The sequence below is a fragment of the Pseudonaja textilis genome, chromosome 12, assembly GCF_049901715.1.
Source record: "Pseudonaja textilis isolate UNSWEBS1 chromosome 12, rPseTex1.2, whole genome shotgun sequence".
In the NCBI taxonomy this organism is placed as follows: Eukaryota; Metazoa; Chordata; class Lepidosauria; order Squamata; family Elapidae; genus Pseudonaja; species Pseudonaja textilis.
The window spans coordinates 6,198,267-6,222,226 of record NC_142001.1 but is presented as its reverse complement, the minus strand read 5'-3'; the positions used below and the strand labels follow the sequence as shown (position 1 = coordinate 6,222,226).

Here is a 23,960-nt window from a genome sequence, read left to right as displayed (position 1 = left end):
CTCCTCCTCCTCCTTGTCCTATCTCTTCCTTCTCTCCTTCTTCTTCACCATCTCTTGTTACTCTTATTGTAAGAGTGAAACCAAACCAGAAAGATCCAATTCCCTCACAAGTACAGTACAAATTAAAGAACTAAGCTGGGTTTCGTTCATGCGTTTCTCATTGATTTGAAACATTTCCTAGCCCTGCAACTTGGGAGTATCACGGACCAAAAGCATCAGAAGCCGTGGTGGCATTCAGCAGGTTCTGACCACTTCTGGAGAACCGGTAGCAGAAATTTCGTGTAGTTCGGAGAACCGGCAAATCCCACCTCTGACTGCAGATTTTACAGTATCCTTCCCCTGCCACGCCCACCAAGCCACGCCCACAGAACCGGTAGTAAAAAAATTTTTGAATCCCACCACTGATCAGAAGGTCATAGGTTTTGTGTCTTTGCGCCGCATGATGGAGTTGCATTCACTGCGGAGGGAGAAAAGCGAATGAATGAATCTGCCTCTGCTTCAACTTTGTTTTAGATGTTCTTCTTTCTTCTAATTTCCCCTTCCTTCCTTGGCTACTCTTCTAACAAACTGGATAGTTTTAAGCAGAATATTCCCCTTTGGCTGATTCCTCCAGTGCAAGAGCGAGCACAGAGAGAAGTTCCAGCTTCTTTCTGTGGTCCCAGAATAACCTTTGATTGTAGCATTACATTTTGGCTTCCTTTAAATAAGCTTTAAAAAAAAAAACTATAAAATCCACAATATGGTTTCCCACTTTCTTAATACAAAGAGTGGAGTGGTTGTCTGGATTCCACAGGAATCCACAAGTCTAAAATGATTTTGATTTTAACGGCTAAAATCTGCGTTTTCTAAAACCGAAAGAAATGACTCTGTTGTGGTTGACTTCTGATGACCTTGCGGGCATCTCCATGTAGTTCAGTGGAGCTTGCATTTGTTATAAAGCTTCTTTTTCTGTGCATGTTAGCAAAGATTGGTCCCTGTTGGGTTGAAGTAAAGCTAGATAAACGGAAGCATTTTCTCCATTTTTGCAGAAAAAGTACAATTAATAACCAATTAATGTTTGGTATGGGTAGCATAATCACTTATGTATCTTCAGTAGAGTACAGTAGCGAATGGGACAACCCTCAACAGCCAACTCTCTGCTGGATAATTTAACAATGTCATTATAAATGAAAAATTACTGTAATTTTTGTCATTCACATTTCATTCTGTCCCTTCTTTTGCATCCTTTCTTCAATGATTCTATTCCACCGTTTCTTTGATATTAGTGTAACTCTCGTCCCACAGCGAGTTGTCCTGCAGTAAGTTCGCCGTGGCAAGTTGGCCGCCGCCAATTGTCCTAGACCCATGCAGTATCTCAGGAGAAGAAGGAAATGGTCAATCATTCACAGCTTGCAAAACTACAACCTGCGTCTAAGGAGAATTCTTGCCATTTTGCTATTGAGGGTGGAAGTTTACAGTGTGGGCCGAGACGACCTTTCTTAGGAATAAACACTTGCTTGAAATCCGAGATTAACACTTGGCCTGTGTAGTTTTCATGGCAATCATATGGAAATGGTTTGCTTCTCAGTCTGGCCTATAGTCCCTGGAGGTTTGACCTGTTCCTTCCTGTGCTAACACAGGGTTGGCTAGATGCTACCACTTGACTAAGGCTTCAAACTGAAGAGAGATTAGCTGGCTCCACCAATCCTTCCAACATAAAACTCCTGGATGTGTGGCAACCTGCCAGTAATGTCATCTTCCTGCAGGCAAGGAATGCAAGTTAGAAAGGTGCTGTGTGCATAGATTGGGAAAACCCATTCAGCTAAACAGTGGATAATTAAAAGGTTTCAGATCACAGAATATAATGTCCTATTTGGAAGCTTTTATCTGTCTTCTTGGTTTGTCTCTGGTCTTATCTAAGGAAGGTACACAGTATTGTATATGGCTATAATCTTCTGAGGATCAACTGGGGATTTTGATAAAGGAAATCCCAATTCAAAGGAGACAATAAACCAGGATAAATGAGCGGGAAGCAGGCGATAAGGCAGAGGAGAAACTCCAGACAATAAGATCTTCCTGGAAACAGGACTCAGCTGACCATCAGGAAAACTTTAGGGTGGAAAACTTATGCTTGCTTATCTGGGAAATGGCCCCACCGAATTCTGTAGAAGGTATTCAGGTAAGATGAGTGCTGATATGCATTGCGTATCAGTATCTGAATGATTAATTTTTAACAAGGGATTGGGGGATTGGAAAGAAGAGCATCAAACAATATGGCCACATTTCTTAGAATTCAAATTATAACATCAGATTCCAGGGCTTTTATGTATTTTACTAATAGATTTACTAATATTGACATAATACTGAGTATTTAAGTACTATAGCAGTCACTTTACTTTTTCTTCTATTAATTAGCTTCTATTACTTAGCTATGAGCCGTGGTGACACAGTGGTCAGAGTACAATACTGCAAGCTACGTCTGCTGATTGCCAATTGGCAGCACAATTTGGCAGTTCAAATCTCACCAGGCTCAAGGTTGACTCAGCTTTCCAACCTTCCAAGGTGGGTAAAAGGAGAACCCAGATTGTTGCGGGCAATAGGCTGACTCTGTAAATTGCTTAGAGAGGGCTCTAAAACACTATAAAGCAGTATATAAGTCGAAGTGCTACTGCTATTAAAGTATATATATTAGAATAGAATGAGCTGGAAGGGACCTTGGAGGTCTTCTAGTCCAGCCCCCTGATCAAGCAGGAGAACCTATACCATTTTAGATAAGTGACTGTCCAGTCTCTTCTTAAAAATCTCCAATGATGGAGCGCCCATAATTTCTGAAGGCAAGCTATTACACTGGTTAATTGTCCTCACTGTTGGGAAGTTTTGCCTTAATTTCAGGTTGCTTCTCTGTTTGATTAGTTTCCAATCCTTGTTTCTTGTTCTGTCCTCTGGTCCTTTGTAGAATAATTTGACCCCCTCTTCTTTGTGGCAGCCCCTCAAATACTGGAATACTGCTATTATGCTCCCCTAGTCCTTCTTTTCTTTAGACTAGCCAAACCCAAATCCTGCAGCCATTCTTCATATAGTTTAGTTTCCAGGCCTCTGGTCATCTTAGTTGCTCTTCTCTGAACTGTTTACAAAGTCTCAACATCTTTTTTATAGTATGGTGACCAAAATTGGTTGCAGTATTCCAGGTGTTGTAGTAGGATTTTATAAAGCAGTACTTTCACATGATCTTCTATGCCTCTGTTTATATACAATCCAGGATTTTTTTTGGCTGTTGTTGCACACTGCTGGCCCATATTGAAGTGACCATCCACTAGGACTCCAAGGTGCCTCTCACAGTTACTGTTTTTGAGCCACCTAATCTGTACTTTACACCTGCTGCGGAATTATTGACAAGGTGACTGTTGTCTTAATGATTGATTTGTTGGTTACAACTGGAGACTAGTTTCAATATGGAGGTACTGTTTGATTTTGGAGTTCTCATCTAGCAAACTATTGAGAACAATTTCTGCAATGGAGAAAATGAAGGTTATGTGCAATGAGCCATGATGAATACAGTACTGCAAACTACTTCTGCTGATTGCCTGCTGCCTGCAGTTTGGCAGCTCAATTCTCACCAATTCAAGGTTGACTCAACCATCCACCCTTCCAAAGTGGGTAAAATGAGGGCCCAGATTGTTGGGGGCAAGATGCTGACTCTCTACACCACTTAGTGAGGGCTGTAAAGCACTGTGAAGCAGTATATAAGTCTAAGAGCTACTGCTATTGCCCTCAGTCCAAGTTGGTTACTTGTGGATGGCAGGTATACTTTTCCACTCTCAAGGTCCTTGTGATCTCCTAATTGTTTAAAGAGGAAATACCATCAACCAGAAGGCTTTTTCCAGCAGTTCCAAAGTGCTGGGTCCTCTCCTAAACAGCACACAAGGTCAATTTAGAACTTGACCATCATCAAAGACATTAAAATGGAGACAAGAGTGCAAGAATTCTGGCTTTCTTACCTGTTGTTGAAGTGAACTGGCTGGCTTGGTTTCACACATTATGCTGAGCTACACTGTGGTTGGGTTGGGTTGATTTTGACTTAGCCCAAAGCAATAACCCAACTCCTTACAGATTGGAAACTCAATTGAATGTTTTAGCATTTTAGTGTGTTCAACAATCCACGCTTATAATCAAGATCAGCAGGACATGTAAAACCAGCCCGTGCGGCTGCAATTGTGTCTGAACTAAGCCATTATGATTTATTCCAGAAACCATGGTTAAAACCTTGGCTTAGCATGGTAGATCAAGCAATACGTGAACTTGATTCAAATTTCAGAGGTGTTCCTCCCTGTCTCTGATTAATTTTGGCCTGGGAACCTCCTTCAGGATTCAAACCGACATGATCTTGGTCACAGGCCCTCAATGCAGGCGGAATCTCTGTCTGCCAGGCTTCCTTAATTAGCCAGTATGTGGAGGCTGATGATAAACTGAGCTGCCTAAATGTAAAGCATCTAAAAAAATCACAACCGCCGTATGTAGGAATGCAATGAATGGGGCACCTTGTTAAGTTCCTCGGCTTTGAGCAAGTCCTTTCATCGTCTCCTTTTGAATTCATTGAAGGAAACCCTCTTTCTATACAGCATGAGTGGATTAGACTTAATGTCATACCCGGTTGGAGCGAAATAGCTTCCTTTTGAAGTGAGTGGCAAGTGAGTTAATATGTGTACATAGAAAAAAAAGAGGCCTTGAGGGTCTCCTTTATAAGATGTTGGGTAAGGAATTACTTTTGACCTTCTTCCTGATCGGAAGAAGGGCTCAAAACCCCTTTGACTGCTGAATGCTGAATGCAAAGCACTCTTTTCCCACCCCCCAAAAAATGTCCTTAATTGTTTCATTGAAAAGGATTCGGTGAATAAATTGGATAGGCTCATGGGATAAGGCCTTCTGTAAATATTTGAGGGGAAATTCTGTTTATAAAAGTACAAAAGTTCGGGCCAGAGAATTTAGCACTGTTAGACGGGTTTTTCTTTTTCCCTCTGCTGTATTCCCACTCGCCCACCCCAAATGCTCCTGATAAAATCATTGTATAATCAAGTTACAGACTTACTAAATTAAATCAACTCTTTTCCTTTGGTGCCTGGTAGTTTTGCTTATCCCATCCCTGCCGTTCCATAAGTGAAAGACTATAATGGGAAGAAAGCACAGTGCAGTTGAGGAATAGTTGTAACATGGTGGGCTTCGTGCCCAATTAACAGCGAACACGTGATATTTCCCTCCTTCCCATCATCTTTCTTTCGCTGTCCCTGAGTAAGTACAGAAGGCTGGGTTTTTCTGCTGTCTTGCACAGGCCAAAGATTATTACAGGAGATTCTTGATTACTCATGATGTTAAAAGTCCTAATAAATACTTGCATTTTCCAAAATTAACATTCCAATTCTACTTGCAGGCATCATTTACCTGTTATGTGTGATGGAGACTCTCCAATCACTGGTAGCAGCTAAACTTGATTGCATCTACTAGATGGTTGTGGTACAGATGAAAGGACTGTCTTGGAAATTTCTCTGTACTGGGGGTGTCATCAAAATATCTTTCCACCCAACATTTCTGCAAAGAAGCAGATGCATTTTAAATATCCCATGTCATGGGTTTGGAAGCTTAGAAGAATTGGCCAGTAATTGAAAAAGAGATACTCCAGAGAATCCCAGGGTTTTAGGTTATGACTCAATTTGCCTGTATCATGTCACTACTTTGAGCACTTCACTGGTTACGGATTGACTTCCAGGTACAATTTAAGACGTGTGCAAACTGGGCAACTTGAAGACCAGAGACTTCAACTCTCATAGTTCCCCAGCCAGCCATGCTGAAGTCCACAAGTCTTCAAGTTGCCAAGGTTGGACACCTTGGATTTAAGGTATTGGTTATCACCTTTGAAACTCTGTTGGTTCAAGATCGCCTTCTGATCTGCTTGCCTATCCACTGATGATGTTACCTAGTTAGGATTAATGAAACATCTGCAAGAAAACAACCAAGCTCAGAGAGCACCAAGGGCCCCTCATTTCAACCCAGAGCTACAAATATTCTCCTTTCCCAATTCATAGATTATGGCTTGGCATATCGTACGAATATTTGTGCTTAGTTCAGTGGACCAGGGTCGAGCAGAAGGAAACCCCAAACCTAAAGAAATGCCTTCTTCGGGTTTTCATAGGAGACTTCATTGGGCAATATTTTTAAATTCTTCAACTGTTGATTTCAAAGTCCTTCAATGTAAGATAAGATAGGGAGGAATATGTATGAAGAATATATAAGAATATATCTGTTGTCCTCTGGATAAATCTGTTTACATAGCTCATTAATTAGCGTAATACAGATCTTTTCTTAAACAGAAGTGCTACCTTTTCTGAGTTTCCTTGCAGGAGGGGAGAACTTTTAACCTTGTATTTCTAATGGGTAAGAGGGATATTTTTCCCATAAAGAAGACTGTTGAGCCCTTTCAAAGGATGACACCTAAACATTTCTGGAGGAAGGAAGAAAAAGATTTTGCTAGCACAAAAACACCTTTAAGAATATGAATGTAATTCAAGTTAGCAGATCAATTGCTTGTTTAAGAGTTTAATACATAAGACAACTGACTGCAGCATATTGGGCTGGGGAGAAGTTGGTCCATCAACAATTGAGGATATGTTTAATTATATGTAAAATGTTTAAAGGAAAGCAGCTGGTCCAGGCAAGCTGCCATGGCCCCTTACTTGTTTGTGCACTTAAAAGAGTTATCTAAACATTGCTTCTTTCATTTCTAGATTATGATAAACCCCAAACCGTGTGTATGTACTAGGTCTCATTAAGCTACAGGTGCTCTGTAAACACCTCCATAGTGTAGTCATTTCCTTTGCAAATCAGAAGTTTTGCAGGAGCAAAAAAAAAATGTTCCATGTCTTTAACCCAGTTGTTCCCCACAACTCTGCAATGGTTAAAGTGCAATATTGCATCTCTGCCTATCATAGCCTGGAGTTTGATCTTGATGAGATTCAAGGTTAGCTTAGCCTTCCTTTTTTTTGAGGTTGGTAAAATGAGGACCCAGATTGGTGGAGGGCCATAGGCTGACTTTGTAAACCCCTTAGAGAAGGCTGCAAAGCACTATGACGTAAGCCTAAATGCTATGGCTATAATGCAAGGGTCTCCAAACTTGGTAACTTTAATAAGACTTGTGGACTTCAAGTCCCAGAACTCTCCAGGCAGCCATTCTGGGAGTTGAAGTCCACAAGTCTTAAAGTGGCCAAGGGTGGGGACCCCCCGCTATAATGGGTCAACTGTCCCGATGTGGTAAGACTGCAGTTCCAAGCCAGCACAGCAATCCCTGCCACTGGCATCTGAAGCGTCAGTATATCTGAAAGAAGTTCTAGATTGAAGGAAGATCATTTGAACAGAAATGCTCCGAGAAAACAATGGCTGATGATTGAAAGCTGACAAGGAAGGAAAGAGATATGATCTCACTGGAAAAATGGGGACAGAATTGGTGGCCCTGAATATAAGCTGCCAGTTGCCAATTCTAAATTTGGCTAACCCTAAGTACAATAGTCCTTTTTCTAGCTGACGGAGTTGAGCTAATGCACTCCCAGCCTTTGGAGAATTGGTGGCAGCCAGAATAGAGCAGATTAAATGTGTGCCCCAAAATTCAAAAGCACTTTCTGGGAAGCTTGTTCAACCAGAGGATGGAAAATCTAAGCTTTTTGCAGGATTCCAGATCTAATACCTTGCTAACATCTTTTCCTGCAGCTTAGGAAATATGGTCAAGTGATTCCAACATGTGGAAGTTGCCAGTCCTGCTTTGGAGTTCTGAGAGAAGTCATCGATTTGTCTCTTCTCCAGGATTCCACTAGGTTAAAAGGAAAAGGAAGAAGTAGGAAAAGGGTGTGGTTGCCTCAAGCCAGGTTTTGACTTTGATCTGCTACTGGAATCCACTCTCCTTGTTGCCAACATATTGCTTTTGACAAATTGCTCCTGAAAGAATACAGATGTTGGTAGAGAAAAAAGAAAAGGTAAAACACTGTCTTGAGTTTTTCTAAGGAGAACTTTGAAAAAAAACAACAACATCTGAGTTTCATTTGGGGCTTTGGCTGCAGTCCATTGTCTCTTGCTGAAGATGGAGGTGCTTGCTTAGAAATCAGGTGACCGTGGGAATACTTCTCATAAAGGAGAATATTTGTAGCTCAGGGTTGACATGAGGGGATCCTTGGTGCTCTCTGAGCTGCTTGTTTTCTTCCAAATGTTTCATTACCCAACCAGGTAACATCATCAATGTTCATACACTGATTGAGAATATTTCTCAATTGGGTATGTGTGTGAGATTATAGTTTTCATAATCCAGAGCAATTACAGGTGGTCCTCAATTTACAACCATTCATTTAGTGATTGCTCAAAATTACAACTGCACCGAAGAAAGTGACTTAGGACCATTTTTCAGCATCCCAAGGTCCCGTGATGAAAATTCGAACACTTGGCAACTGGCAAGTGTTTGTGATGGTTGCAGCGTCCCAGGTCAATGCAACTCCTTTCTAGTGGACAGTGCCAATTGGAAAAAGTTGGTTTAGCTGTGGTATTTGTGATGAGAGGTATGGTTGCTTCAAAGAAAATAGATGTCCCCAGCGGATTTGGAGAAGTATCTCCTAAAGCTTCATTCCAAGGCATTCTTCTGCAGAAGGGGTTTCTATTTCTCTACCCATTTTCAGGATGTGAGAGAATTTCAGTCAATTTCTTAGAATGGCCATTTTGAGCTTCTTCTGTTGATTCAAAAGCAAGACAAGAAACAATGGATGGGAACTGATTAAGGAGAGAAGCAATTCAGGAGAAACAGTGAGGACAATGAATCAGAGGAACAGAAGTTGTGGGGGCTTCATCACTGGAAGTTTTGAAGAAGAGATTGGAAAGCCACCGGTCTGAAATGGTATAGGGTGTCCAGCTTGAAAAGGGGCTGGTATAGACCTCCAAGGTTCCTTTCAGCTCGATTCTGATTGATTGATTGATTGATTGATGTAGGTGGCCAAGGAGCTATTCTTAATGTTTTCTCTTACTTACCTCTGTTGCTCTAGACCTTCCTGGTTGTCCCAAATTCTCCATCAGAATTGGTCTCCTGAGATGAGTTGCTTTCTGGGGTTTTCTTCTGAGAATGAAGGAGCAACTAGGGAGACTACAGAGGGCTAGAAAAATTGATTGTGTAGCAAAAGGCTTGGGTGTTTGTGCCGCTCTTTTTAACCACCTCATCACGGAAGTGCAGGAATATCACACTGATTTTAAAAACAGAGTTCCCTCTTGTAGACTTGGGGCTGGATGTTATTGAGGAATTGGGGGAAGGGAATTCAGTGCCAGTTATCCAACTCACCTACAATGAGCTGATTGGTTGAAAAAGTTAATTTTTAACCCTTTCCTGGGGGGATGTTTTTTGGCAATCCACAAGCGGTTCCTGTAACTACTGGTCTTAGCTTGAAACTTGCAGTAATTTGCAGATGAGTTCCCAAAGCAACTGGCAATTTGCAGATGGGTTGCAAATCAGTTGGCAAAGTGGAAAGGGCTTCTTACATTTTTTTTTTTAATGCAAGGACCTCTTTGATAAGTATCTGCACTGAATTTAGGATGTCCTCTTTCTCCTTTCTTCTTTAATCTGGCTATCACCCATTAACTTTTGTTCAGGCTCAAAGTGTTATCTAAGGTCAGCGTTTGTGAGCTGCCATTTGGTGATTTGCTTGTAGAATAAACCAAATTCCAATGCAACATGTGAATTTCATGACTTTCTGCAGGATAGTGAATTAAGCATGTTATACATATCTGTATTTTTGCTCAGAAATAATCCTGTGAAGTTCAAGATAGAATATTTCCAAGAACAGTAGAGAGCATATCTGAATTTAAATATAATAAAGTTAATCAACTAAGATTTTTTTTTAAAAAACACATTATTTGGGTGAAATCTTAGTCTGGACTCAGCCCCATTTTTGAAGGGAAATCCACCTTCAAACATTTTATGTGACTAACTGTATTAATATATTCTATACATTTGTTTTGTTTTGTTGTTCATTCATGTATATTTTAAACACTGCATCTTTTCATTGGTTAATTGGTACTTAACTGAAATGGCTTCATTGTTTGATGAGCCCTTTTCATTACTTCTTGAAGTCTGGTTGGTTAAAAGAGGCTTTTGAAGTTATTTCATTTAACCCTTATTTTTCTTTGAGCAGTGTTAGGCTTTTCCTTCTGTGCTCAATGTTTTATTTTATGTATTTGGAATCTTCTTCAAAATATTTAGAAGACCAATATGAAACTGCAACAAGAAATATGAAATTAGGAATAGAATTAAACCAATGTCTAGCATTTTATTTGATGACCTATTCTAAATTCACTTTGAATGCAGATGTGACTCTTTGTGGCAAACATTGGCATGAGTAAACAAGAGAAGGGTGCGAATTCCTCCTTCTCTCAATATTTCTGAGACTTCTCTGAATTGTTCTTGGTGCTTCCTGAATTGTTCCTGTGTGAATTGTCTTCTTGGCAAACTTTGGGGGGGATGCTGAATTTGGGACATTTTGGGATTTAAATAAACTACTTTGCAACTATGAGTAGAAAGCGCCATCTATTGGCTAGAGATCAGATTTCAACCACATCTATTTCTTATTAATATAAATTTCTTGCAGCTTTGCTGCGTAGTGCCCTCATTTTTTTGGTCCTATTTGGACAGCACTTTAAGAAGCTTCTAAGGCAAGTGATATAAAATGTGATACATAAACAATTTCCTCAAGAGAAAACAACTGTTGAGCAATTCTGTCTGCTCCAAATAGGTAGCTATTTAATTGCTCTAATCCAGGGGTGGGATTCAAATTTTTTAACAATAGGTTCTGTGGGCGTGGCTTAGTTGGTGGGCGTGACTTGCTGGTCATATGGCCAGGTGGACGTGTCTTGGTGGTCATGTTTTTGGCTGGGTGTGGCCAACTCAATATCACTCACATCGAGTCACGCATCTCCTCGCCTGGCCTCTCATGACTGTGGGGATGCTGCAACAGTTGTAAGTGTGAAAAATGGTCATAAGTCACTTTTTTCAGTGCCATTGTAACTTAGAATGGTCACTCCTCACAAGCAAAATACCAGCAAAGGAGGGGGAAAAAAACTCCAGAGCGGTTCTTGAGACAGGAAGTCTAGTCCTGCCAAGACTGTAATAAAGGTTAACGGGAGGCAGTTTCTGTAAGCAAGACCAGAATGTTTCCTTCCTGCCTTCCTTACAGGATTAGGCCAGTAATTTCTTCTAACAACCGGTTCTCCCAACAGCTTAGAATGTTAACAACTGGTTCTAGCGAATAGGTGCGAACTGGTAGAATCCCACCCCTGCTCTAATCACAACTTGCATGGCTGGCTAACATATCTGGTACTCAGAGGTGGTGGCGCAATCTTTTGCTACATGCCTCTCTTCCAAAGGCCATATTTATGGGAAGAAGAGTTGGGCTGGTGAAGACAAGAAAACCTGGCCGCAAATTTTATTCAATTATAAGGTCATATTACAACTCAGACTTCCTAAAAATGACTTTTGGATAATTATACCACGTGCAGGTATTTGCAAAGAGAAATGTTTTAATTAATTTTAAGGGTGTGTCCGATTAATTTATTCTTCAAAAGGTTGCGAGTTATTACACACAAGTAGTTACTTGAAGAGGCAGTCCCAGATTGTTGAAGGTACAGATAACCCTCACCTTACAACCACAGTTGCGACCAAGTTATAAGCTTGGGGACCAGTTGTAAGTCACTTGCTTTCAATGCTGTCCAAATAGTCAATAAATCGATGGTTGTAAGTCGAGGCCTACCTGAGTAGGAATAGAATATAGTTACATAACCTTTCTTTCATAGACCTTGTGCTTCCAAATGCGCTGGATTGTGGTACCCAGAATTCCCTGTCCCGGAAGCTTATCTTGCAAGGATCTATCTGTACAGATCATCTCAAATGAAAGGCAACATACAGGTGTGTGTGTGTGTGTGTGTGTGTGTGTGTGTGTGTGTGTGTGTTACCTGCATGTTTGATTGAAGATCAGGATCAGTTCTTGCCCTGGGAAATTGCCTTCTAAGATGCAGTCTGGCTGAAAGAACAACAGAAAGACAAGAATTCTGTTAGAGTTATGTATGAACATTTTTTTTTATAGCAGGGATGTCCAACCTTGGTAACTTTTAAGACCTATGGATTTCAACTCCCAGAATTCCCCAGCCAGCCATGGTTGAAGCCGAAGTCCATAAGATGCCAAGGTTGGACACACCTGATGTATAGCATTCGTCTCTCCTTGAGGTGCGTATCTTAAGTATCTTGGGGAAGAACGATGGGCTTTAAGAAGCCTCAGATGGAAGAAGGAGATGGTTTCACTTCGGGGGTTATGGCTGGCAGTGCCAGGATTATGACTAGGGGCAGGGGTAATGGGTGTGGGCTCTGGGCATCTTTGAACAACACAGCTGTCTTGTTATGTTGTAATAGTTGTACTAGACTCGTGATGGCAAACCTATGGCACGCGTGCCGGAAGTAGCATGCAGAGCCATTTCTGCTGGCACATGAGATCAGGTCCACTGCGCATGCATGCATACCCCCCGCCAGCCAGCTGATTGCTGGGAGGTCTGCTGTGCATGCACAGGGGGGGTAGGACATGCAGGGAAATGTGCGTGCACACGCAGAGGTGTGGGGCGCGGGGGGCGTGCATGCATGTACGGGAGCACACGGTGCACGGGGGTCATGCACACTTTTGCACGCAATGACAAAAAGGTTAGCCATCACTGTACTACACCAAGAGATGCTGAAGTCTTGGAGGATGAGGAGAACAATGATCTTAAAGAGCAGAAGTGTGAACAATCAAAGTAGGGAGTTTTTGAAGTATTTAGAAACACGGAAGGAACCACATTGAGAATCTGGAGGGCAGAAGGCTTTGATCTTGATAGGATAAAACCAGCAACTTGCTTCGAAGCAGGACCCCCCCCCCCATTTTTGTCTCTCTACAAAGCAGAAGTAACCAACTCTCTTTCTACAGACCCCGCCCCCACATAGGTTGATAAGCGAATTAACACGTTTCCCCTCCTTTTATTAATATAAACAGTTAAGTGAGCTTCATTGCTCAGCTATCATTGAAATTTACTTTCTGTTTTGCATATTGTAATTAGAATTATCTGCTTGCTCGTTGTTTGGTATACCTGCCATGTTTTAAAGTATGCTTAGTTCCCCAGTGAAGCGTCCCTGTTAACTTTTGAGGAGTAATTCTTAATATCTCACACTGAACTTCTTTCTGTCCCTTCTAGGCGTGCCACGGCTGTTCCTCCAGCACGAAATGTGACTGTAGCGGACACAAAGGAGAAAAGGTGAGTCTGGAAGGAAGTGTAAATTTGTGCTAGGCATGGGGTCCCGAATCCCCAGTCCATGGCATGCCAGAAACTGGGCCATGCAAACATGCGAAGCCCCACCATGGGATGTAGGCAGCATATGAAATGACATCGCCTCTGGTCCACAGGAACACCTCTCTCCACAGGACCAATCCCTGATGCCCAAAGGATTGTGGGGCCACAGCGCCAGACAGTCAACCCAAAGAACTGCTTTACAGATGTTCCTCCAGGAATCTCCAAACTTGGCAACTTTTACCACTTGTGGACTTCAGCTCCCAGAATTCCTCAGCCAGTAGTTGAAGTCCACAAGTGGTAAAGTTGCCAAGTTTGGAAACTCCTACCCTTGGCGAAACACACCAACGTATTTAGCATACATCAGTGACCAACAGTTCTCCCATTGCTTGGAATGTCTTATAGCTGGCTAGAGTGTGGTCTTTCCTCCACATGTCATAACATGTTGTTGAATTCATCCCAAGATTTCTACAATGTCAAGCAAAAAAATCTCACATATCCTTTGACAGTCTTAATCCATTTGTTTACTGCCAACACGTCACGAAATTTCAGCTATTTTTATTTTTGTTTAATTAATTTTTATTTCATTCTAGGGGTTTGGGGGTTCATCGTTACATGTTCCATGCTTGTTCTTGTATAGCACATTGTGAATTACACTTTTTAAAATTATGTATAGCTCTAGTACCAAATCAGTACAGATAAACTTTGTGGGCACATGTGATCTGTTTCACCCACCATGCTAATTCCTAAATAGGTTTAGTTTTGGCTTAATGTTAAGGAGAAGCCAACCACAATGGTTTGAAGACCGTGATTGATGGCCTAGCATTATATACAAAGTGGTCATGGCTTCTTCTGCAAATCATGATTACACAGAGGATGGCATAACATGGTGTGTGAACCAGATCACTGAATTGGAGAAATCAGTTTTTAAAGTGAATTCACGAAAAGCCCTCCAAAAATTAGCTGTTTGGGTCTGAAATTCCAAGCTGACTTGAGGAGTTTGAGTTTCTTCTATAATTTGAGCTGCTGTTACAGTTTTAGCATCGGCCTAATTAGGATGCTCTGTTTTTGAAACATGCTTTCAGGCCGAACTACTTAGGAGGGGCACCTTTTTCTCACCAGGTGCCTCACGGAATGAGGTCATAACTTGGCTCAGGTGCTTGTTGAAGGTTCATGGAGATGTACCTGTGCCAAGCCCAGGGGTTTGTCTTTTTCTGGCAAGGAAGAAAGGTTAAATGAGGTTGTGTTGCCAAGAGCCCCAAGTTTTCTGATAAAAGTCAGAGATTTACTGTTCTGACACAATTTGGGACTGAAAAATTTGGAGAAAGCAAATTAGGTTACGCATTGTCGGAGGGAATCTCAGAAGTGACAAAAACAGCAGTGCGTAGCTGGAATTACCTGTCAAAAGGTGTTCTACTTGTAATAAGCCACATTTTATCGAAATGGGTGGATGAGTTTTGACCTAATTGACATCCTCCATCTGATATTATTTGTTTTTAAAATTGATTGGGAAGGCGTATTCATTTTTGACTTAATTGTCAAAAGTCAATTCACGGCAGAGTCCACACCAGTGGTGGGATCCAAAAATTTTTTTATTACCGGTTCTGTGGATGTGGCTTGGTGCGCGTGGCATGGCTTGATGGGCGTGGCAGGGGAAGGATACTGCAAAATCCCCATTCCCTCCCCACCCCACTAACCTGCTTTCCAGCTCCGTTCTCCTGTGCAAGGCAACCAAAGAAAACCCAGCCAATCAGCTGGGACTCGATGGGAGGCAGAGGATAGATGGGGTTGTCAGGGCCAGTCAGAGACGGTATTTGCCGGTTCTCTGAACTACTCAAAATCTCCACTACCAGTTCTCCAGTCTTTGAAGGGCTGCTCCATTTCAAAGAGGTCCTGCTTTGCAAAGCTACTGGCCAGCTTGCTTCTAGAAGCAAAGAGAAGCTACCTACAACTTTGGTCTGCTCTGTTTTCCAGCCACATACAAGTGTTGGCAAGTGTCCGGAGTACGTGCACCTGAGTTTTCTCCACTGGAGGAGTCCTCTGAAAGATCTTTGGGCTTGGCATTTGTATCCTGTCAATCTTATACCTTGTTGAACCAGATTCCTCCCAAGAGGAGATCCTTGTAGCTGCTCTCCAGAGAGGAATGTTGCCCTCTGCATTACATGGGGCGTTGCTCATTCTTCGTGTTCCTTGTTGAGGCACAAATTGTTCTGTCTTGAGCCAGGTCCTCAGCATCCCAGTTCTTCAAGAAGTCGTCAAAAGTGCACACTGGTTTTGCTTGCTGGAGATCTAGCACTTGTGTGCCCTGCTGGTGTCTTTTGGTTCTTTAATTCCAAAACAAACAATGGCCTTCAGAGAGAATTATCTGCCTGACAGGTTAATTGCCAGGCACCCAAAATCTGATCACATGACCATGGAGATGCTGTGATGGTTGTAAGGACAAAGACCAGTTGTAAGTTTTTCAGTGCTGTCATAAGTTCAGATGGTCACTAAACAAATCTGGTAAGTCGAAGACTGCCTGTATTTGTATCTTAATAATGACCCGGTTATTCTGTTGTTTGCCTTTTCCAAAACATCATCTTCCAATGCTCTGCCTTCTTCATGTTGACCCAAATTCAAATACCTTTAACCTAATTATTTTTTCCCTCAAAGAAAAAAAAAGTTATCTGTTTTTAAAATTGGTGCTTGATGTGCCATAAAGTATCCCATTATAGCCCATGATTCAGTGTCTCTGGAAAGATGCCAGCGTTATAATTTCCCCTTGAGAATTATCTGTGCTGTTCAAACTTGTAACCGTTTCCAAAATCAAGGGAATTTATTCACTTGGATTCCTTGTCCTTTAAAAAAAAGTAATAAAATAGTATCATCCAAGTTTCGAGGTTTAGGTCTGGACTTGTTTGAACCTTCTGTGAAAGATATTGGGGTCTTCTTTTTAAGGCGTAGGTCTCTTAGGAGTAGAATATTGACAATTATACCCACTGCCTTTTTACTCTTTTATCTTTATAAGTCTAAAGCAATGAGCTGCGAGGTTTGAACAGCCAACCAAAATGAGGGTTTTAACCTGAATTTGGAAGGCAAATTCTTATTAAGAATTCCAGCTACTTTCTCCAATGTTGCCTTTTAATTCACGTGGATCTTGGACTGCCTGCAGCCATTTGCTGGTGTCCTCAGTAGCTCTCTATTTCATGCAAGGATTAGGTAGACCTATGAATGAATTCTGAGTGAGAAGCTATTTTGCAGTGTCTCCAATTTAGGTCCTATTCAGAATGTAGATTCGTGAGCCAAGTAGGATCTCAAAGAAAGCTTCCAGAATGTGATGTTTCAGGTGCTGGAATGATGTCCAAGAGATGTAGTTTTAAGTTTACTCTCAGCCAAAGAAGTTCACCGTGTGACTTAGAGCCAATTACAATCTCCTATCCCAACCTTATCGCAAGGATGGGTCAATGGAGGAAGGAGTGCCATGTTTGTTGCCTTGAGCAACAAACATTTACTAACAAATAATAACCACGATTAACCTACAATGCCTAACTTGATGTCCATCAAGTCCAATTTCCTAATACCAACCATACTAACCATCTGTGACTTGATGACACAATATCCTTCCCCACTTGTAGTTGGATGAAAAGTTCCAGAATTTCCCAGCCAACATGGCCGCACCTCCTGGGGAGTTCTGGGAGAGGCTCAAAGGAAACCAAGAAGGCAAAGTTGTATTAGCTTCGTCTCAATATTAGTCTGTGATATATTATTTGTAGATTGCATATAAGGATTATGGTTAATTGCTATTGTTGGTTGCTTTCCCAATCTGTTTTTGCAAAATGAGCAAATGTTACTTAGATTTGCTCACCATAAAAATATTTTGAGGCACTTGAATGAAGATGGTGGGAAGTTAGGCTCCTTGCTGCCAGTTCCTTTATTTACATAACATTAACTAACCATGGCTTGTTTCAGGAAGACCAAAATGTAAATTAGGCTGATAGTTACTTTCTGTTGAACTGACAGTTGGAATCAGCTTGAGCCTAGCCCATAAACTGAAAGACGGATGGCTCAGACTGAACTGACAATTCCACTTAGAACTTGGATGATTCAATCATCTTTATCATAAATCATGGATTAAAAAACCACAATTACTTATAAATCAAATGATAGTTTGCCTTGTGCTCAACAGGATGTGTGAATCCAGTTCTGAATCTAAGATAGCCTTCACATGAGAATTAAGCGTCGAAAAACTAGTGGGTGAACATACGTGAGGCCATCTTGTCTGAAATGGTTAAACACAAGATTGGACTAGAAGATCTCCAGGTCCCTTCCAGCTCTGATGGATGGATGGATGGATGGATGGATGGATGGATGGATTTTAGTATTCTGTACATACTTCTTTAAGTTTTATGTTTCAGAATTTTCTGAACCTTGAGATTGCATTATTTGGGGTCAATAGAAACTGAGATTCTTGGTTAAAGCTAAGTAGTAAATTTAAGTAGTAGACTTAAATTTCACTTTCTGAAATTCTTTCCTTGCAAATTTCATTGCACTGAAATGCAATGCAGGTAACACAACACGTCCTTGTTTTGGATTTGCCACATCTGAATGCAACCCCAAATACACATCATAGTCAAGAACCCCCTTAACTGTCTTGGAACTGTTACAGTTACAGTTACAGTTGGCCAAATCCATTTCCCATATCATAGAGCCATAAAAGGTTTCAGATAACAATGACAGCTTTTTTTTTTAATTGCTTAGGTTCCCAACTTCCCAGTCAGAAACTATTTTGGCACTTGAACTAGTGAACACTCACGGTGTGCAAAATGTTTGGATTATAAATGCTGCAAGCTTGAAACCCCATTCTGAACTCTGATCAGCTCCCTGAGCTCCTAGAACAATGTGAGCAAAACTCAGAAGAACATCTCTAGTACAATCTGAACAGCATCCTAATGTGTCCCCTTAAGGTCAGGAAAAAAAAACTGTTTCGGGCTTAAAATATCTCAAATTTGAAATGTTTGGCTCACTGTCTAGTTGCCAATAATGAACATGTGATTTTTTTTTACCCCCAACGTTGACTATTATACTTAGTCAGAAATGGGTTCTATCTGATTTGGGTTAGCTCAGGGGGATCCAGCCAATGAACCACCACGAGGCCCTGAACCTAAATTGCAGAGCTGAAATTCATTGGTACATTGCTATTATAATGCTGATGTGATTTCAGATTTTTCTTTTCTTAGGAACACAATAAAAAAAGGTGAATTAACTCCTCCCAAATTCTTAAGGCACTTGTTTTACAGACGTAATAATCTCTTTGAAGTGTAGCCATATTTTGGTGAGGATACAAAAATATCTGGGTTTTTGTAATTTGTTTTTTTTTTTTTTTAGTAACATGGCTGTAGTTTGTCACTGTCATTTGCTATGATGCTTGTTTTGAATTCTCACTCTAGCTTACAATCCTAGTCTCCATCCAGATATTAACCAGATCTGACCCAGCGTAGCTTCCAGACAAGGTTAGCTTGGCACCTCTGCTTTCTGGCAACTGCGAACTCCCTTAAATTAAACTTGACTGGTGATTTCTCAGAATTGTCCATCTAGTTTTCTTGGCAATGCTTACAGAAATGAAATGCTTTTTCTGCAATGTTTTATTAACTTTCCAGTCTAGTCTACAAGCTCAGCATTCCCTTGTGACCAGCATTCTCTACTTATCACAGCCTGCTCTCCTTCATTTTTTAAAGATTGGTCCAGGCTCTGGGCCTTGCCATTTAGTTGCCACCTGCTTTACTATCCTTGTCCGAAACACTAGCAAAGGTGAATTCATGTTTCGAGTCCTCTCTCCTTGAGGGGACATCCCAGCCATATCGTAGAAGGTGGTGGCTTAGTGGCTTAAGGACACTGGAGATGATCTCAGCTCTGACAGCTCGAACCCTTTCCCCGTGTGACAGGGTGAGCTTCTGTCACTGGCTCAGCTTCTGTCGCCCTAACTCTTCAAAAGCATGTTCTGTGCAAGTAGATAGCTAGGTAGTGCTTTGGTGGGGAGATGAGCTGGTGCTCTGTGCAGGCGGTCAGATTCCTGATGGCTCTGAACCTTCCCGGTTGTAACACCCACTTGTGAGGCAGCTCTAGGACAGGAGGGGGCGTTGGACAACGCTGCAGGAAAAGCCCTTTGACTTTCTCTCTAGTGTGAAACCAGCTCACCCTCCTGTGGAGCATCTTGGAAAGTGCACAAGTGTCTCCTAGAACAGAGCTGGTACCTTGGCAAGCCAAACTACCCCTCTGCAATAGCATAAAGAGACTGGGCTGCCATTTGTCAGAAACAGTGTAGGGTCTCCTGCTTGGGCGGCGGGTTGGACTAGATGACCTACAAGGTCCCTTCCAACTCTGATTACCTGTATCTACTGAAAAATTTTTGATCTCCTGCTGAGAAAAAAAACCCCTTGTCTTCCTAGCGTTGATGTATATGACTCCATGCAATGTTCTCAGCCTATCTGTACTCTAGAGAATATACTGCCCAAACCAATAGATTCTTGTAGACAATTCATAGTTTGAGAAATTGATAGAGCCTCTCTGTTTCTTGGACTTTCCCCCCCTTTCAGATGGCACAGTTAATGGAAATAGGTTTCGATCTTGCTTCACTGAAAACAGACCCTTTTTTGTCCATCAGCAGGAAACAACTGTGCTGCTCTCCACATTGTCCAGTGTGTGATGCAAACAGAATAGAACACATGTTGCATTGCTGTTCCCCCCTCAACAGTTCTCCATCAAGCTAATGAAAGAGAACTTACTTTCAAAATTCTTTCCAGTGAATGAAACGTTCATAGATATTCTTCTAAAAGTGGGAATAAGTTATTTTTCACTGGTTACAGTTGATGACCAACGCACGTATGTGTGGGTGGGAGGGAGGGAGGGAGGAAAAAAGTGAGAGAATGTCCTATTTTTCACAGTCCATCTTCATGGCTTCGCATGTTTTCATTTAACCTGCCAAAAGGGCACCCCAGGGGCTTTTTCAGAAATGGGAAAGATGGAGAGCCAGGGTGGATTCTGATGTACTTGGTAACCGCAAGTCCCATGCAACGAAAGCTAAAGAAGGAAACCAAGCCAGTCCGTTAGGAGAGGACAACATCAAACATTCCAGAATGAAACTCATCAGTTTGGGGCAGGGGGAAGGGTAAGCTGCCTCCAAAGGACACAATCTGTTTCTGGTTTGGGGAGATTAACTTCTGGAAAACCTGCCAGCCCACCCCCAGCTCAGCTGTCTTGGCATAACAATTGTGGAAAAGCAGAACCTTCTGGACTTTTGTAAGGACATTGTTTTCCCCAGAAGAGTTGGACTTGGATGGATGGACACGATTGCAGCAGCAATGAGAGGACCAATGAGAGCCCTAAAAGACCAGGCTGAGCCAGAAATGTGAGAAATGTGCCCCGTGTCATTAAGAGTTGGCACCCGCTTGGTGGCACTTAATCAGACCAAGCGATCACACAAGATCAGTTGTTGCTTGTATGTATACTGAGAGCTTATAGTCTATAGAGATTTGCAATCATCCAGGTCATGGTCGTCCCAAAGATGCTTTTTGAGGAGGCAACTGTTTTCCTTTTGAAGACGTTTTACTTCTTGGATGAGAAGCAAAATGTCTTCGAAAGAAAAAAAACAAGAAATTCCAGTTGACTCCTCAAAAGCATCTTTGGGACTGAGAGCTTATGCACCGGAGACAAATTCCTTGTATGGCCAATCACACTTGGTCAATAAAGAATTCTATCCTTCCCTCCCTCCCTCCCTCCCTCCCATCTACCTGTGGTGACCTGGGGCATGGCACAAAAGCAACCAAGTCACAAAAATAGTCAAAGTTCCTTTACTTCCTCCAATTTGGCCTTCAATGTCCAATTATCACCAGCTGGAGAAAAAACTCTCCCAAGAACAGTTTTTAAGAGAAAGAAATTGCATCCAAACTCAAAGTACATATAAATTATGAAGAAAAACCAACACAAATCACACTGCAGCAATTAACGAGACAGGGCAGGATACGGGATTGAAGACATCTAGAGATAACGAAATACACACCCTTGTGAGGATGTCAGAACTCAAGATAAGACTTGACAAGCCAGAATAATTTCATGTTTTGCTTCCAGCAACTTTGCCATGTGGAGTTTGCCCTTTTAAACAGTCTTCCCAGCTGTAGCCCATGAAGGATATCAGGGCCCTTTCCTCCCGTAAACCACACAACTCATGTTGCTCCCTTATCCGTTCCTCCCTGTGTGCCCTAGGATGGGTGAGCCTGGGTCTTCCTCTGAATGCCCAGCCAGCCTATACCCTTCCCCAGTTTCCGCCACACTCCCACTCCCTGTCGGCTGTTCCATCACTCCCTCAGAATCAGATTCCAACAGGGGCACGACACTACTTACCTACCTACCTATCCATCTGCCTGAGGTTTCTCTTTCTAAACTGTATCCAAGTGATTGACTGTAGGATAATACAGACAGTCCTTGACTTAGAACCATTTGTTGTAAGTTGTAACTGTTCAAAGTTAGAATGGCTTGGAAAAAAAGTGACTTATGATCATGTTTCACACTTAATAACCATTGCGGCATCCCCATGGTCACATGATCAAACTTCAGATGCTTGGCAACTGACTCATAACTGTTGCCGTGTCCCAATGTCGTGTGATCACACCTTTTCTGACCTGACAAGCAAAGTTGATGGGGAAGCCGGATTCACTTAACAACCGTGTTACTATCAACTGCGACAAGAAAGGTTGTAAAATGGGGCAAAACTCAACAAATCTCTCAGCAACAGAAATATCGGGTTCAATTGTGGTCATAAGTCCAGGACTACCTCTGTATTGCAGAACCTTTACAGGTTTCCTGCTGGACTGAAGTGAGGTCCGAATTGCAGCTTTCCAGGGAAAGGAAAATTCAGGCCATTGCATCATCATTCAAATTTTGCTGAACGTTGAATGCTAGCGAGCCAGAAAAGCATCTAAAGATAAATGAGGTGGCTGAGAATAGTTTTAATATCTTGATTATCAGGGGACCAGGTCATCCTGTGCATCTTAGTCCAGAGCCAAGAGAAGAAGAATTGATAAGTGGTTGGTAATGACTTGAATAAAATGACGAATCGGTAATTTATGATCCTGGCTGCAGCCTTTTGCATGTTAAGCGTAAGGAAAAGCCCCGTGAGGAGCCTGAGAAAGAAGAGAAGGTTATCTGGACAACAATCAACTGAGAAGAAATCTTGTCAAAGGTTTATTTCTTAAATGGCAGCTGACTCCTGGGTTGCAAAGACCAGGAAGAAATCTTTAGAGACTTCTCCTTAAAAAAAACTTGCTAATAAAGGAGTTGTTGAAGTTCCTGCCAGTGCCCAAGTTTTCAGTGTATATTTTAGCCCCAATTCTTGCATTAATCCATCTTAATGAAATGTATTTATTTTATTTTTATTTCAGAAAATGTATCTCATATTCATATATATATATATATATATATATATATATATATATATATATATATATATATATATATAACTTCTCTGATTATTCTGTTGTTGAATAATCAGTTGAATAATCAAAACCGAACACTTCAGTTGAATAATCAAAACCGAACACTTCAACAACAGAATAATCAGAGAAGCCATAGAGATAGAAAAACGCCCACACAGCATGAATAAACGAGATGATACCTCCCGCCTACCAGCCATTTGGAAACCCGCCCTCATGAACAAACGAGTACCTAACGTGAAGAATGACACCAGACCCACATGCATGAGGGCCACACAAGATGCTACCACCACACTTCCACGTAGGAAGCAGACTCACACCCACACAGAAGATGAGACACGACCACGGACCAGAAGCCGTACCGCATCTGCATCACTACCCGCTTCAAACCCCTCCGACCTATACATGAAGCGAACTGACGCCCACCATGAAGATGTGGCATGACCACGAATGCAAAGCCAAACAGCAGGATCACAGCTCACCAGCTCAAATCCCCCAGCAACTAAGACTAACCCGAGCACAACCAAGCCCCCACCTGAACAGAGCACACCCCCAGCCAATCAGAACACAGCCAAACCCGCAACCAATCAGAACACCCCCCACCCAATCAGAACATAGCCAAGCCCCCACCCAATCAAGTCACGCCCCCACTAGCAGTTAAAAGGAAGAAGCAGCTGCAAGCTCACATTACTCCGAGAAGCACAAAGCCTCAGAAGACACAAGCCTGAAGATGATGAATGAGACTTCAGCAAAACGTCACCTAGATACTTCCAATTTTACGCGGGAGAAAACCGAATAACCAAAGATCCATATATATATATATATATATATATATATATATATATATATATATATATATATATATATATATATATATATTTGTTTTCTTAAGTTTTTGCGGGTATTTATATGTATGCTATTCAGCTTTGTTCGGGTATTTTCCCACATCATTATAGTTGTGCTTTTAAAGTTGTAGCAATGTTTCGGCAGAATTTTATCTGCCATCATCAGGCTTCTGTATTGTGTTCATCGACAAACGCATATTTTCAATCACTGTAATTCTTGCTTCTTTAACAGAGGTGGTGGTACTTCAGATAGATTAATCCATGATACTGTTTCAATTCATCCCACTATTCTACTCTA

The 23,960-nt window shown here is 41.6% G+C and overlaps 1 protein-coding gene across 1 annotated transcript in view; it reads left to right on the top strand.

Annotated features, from left to right (window-relative positions):
• COL4A5 (collagen type IV alpha 5 chain) overlaps positions 1 to 23,960 on the top strand; it is a 118,724-nt gene that overhangs the window by 22,615 nt on the left and 72,149 nt on the right. Inside the window, exon 2 of the mRNA XM_087940929.1 lies at positions 13,261 to 13,320. Coding sequence (XP_087797055.1) covers positions 13,261 to 13,320 — 60 coding nt within the window. The remainder of the gene's footprint in view (positions 1 to 13,260; positions 13,321 to 23,960) is intronic.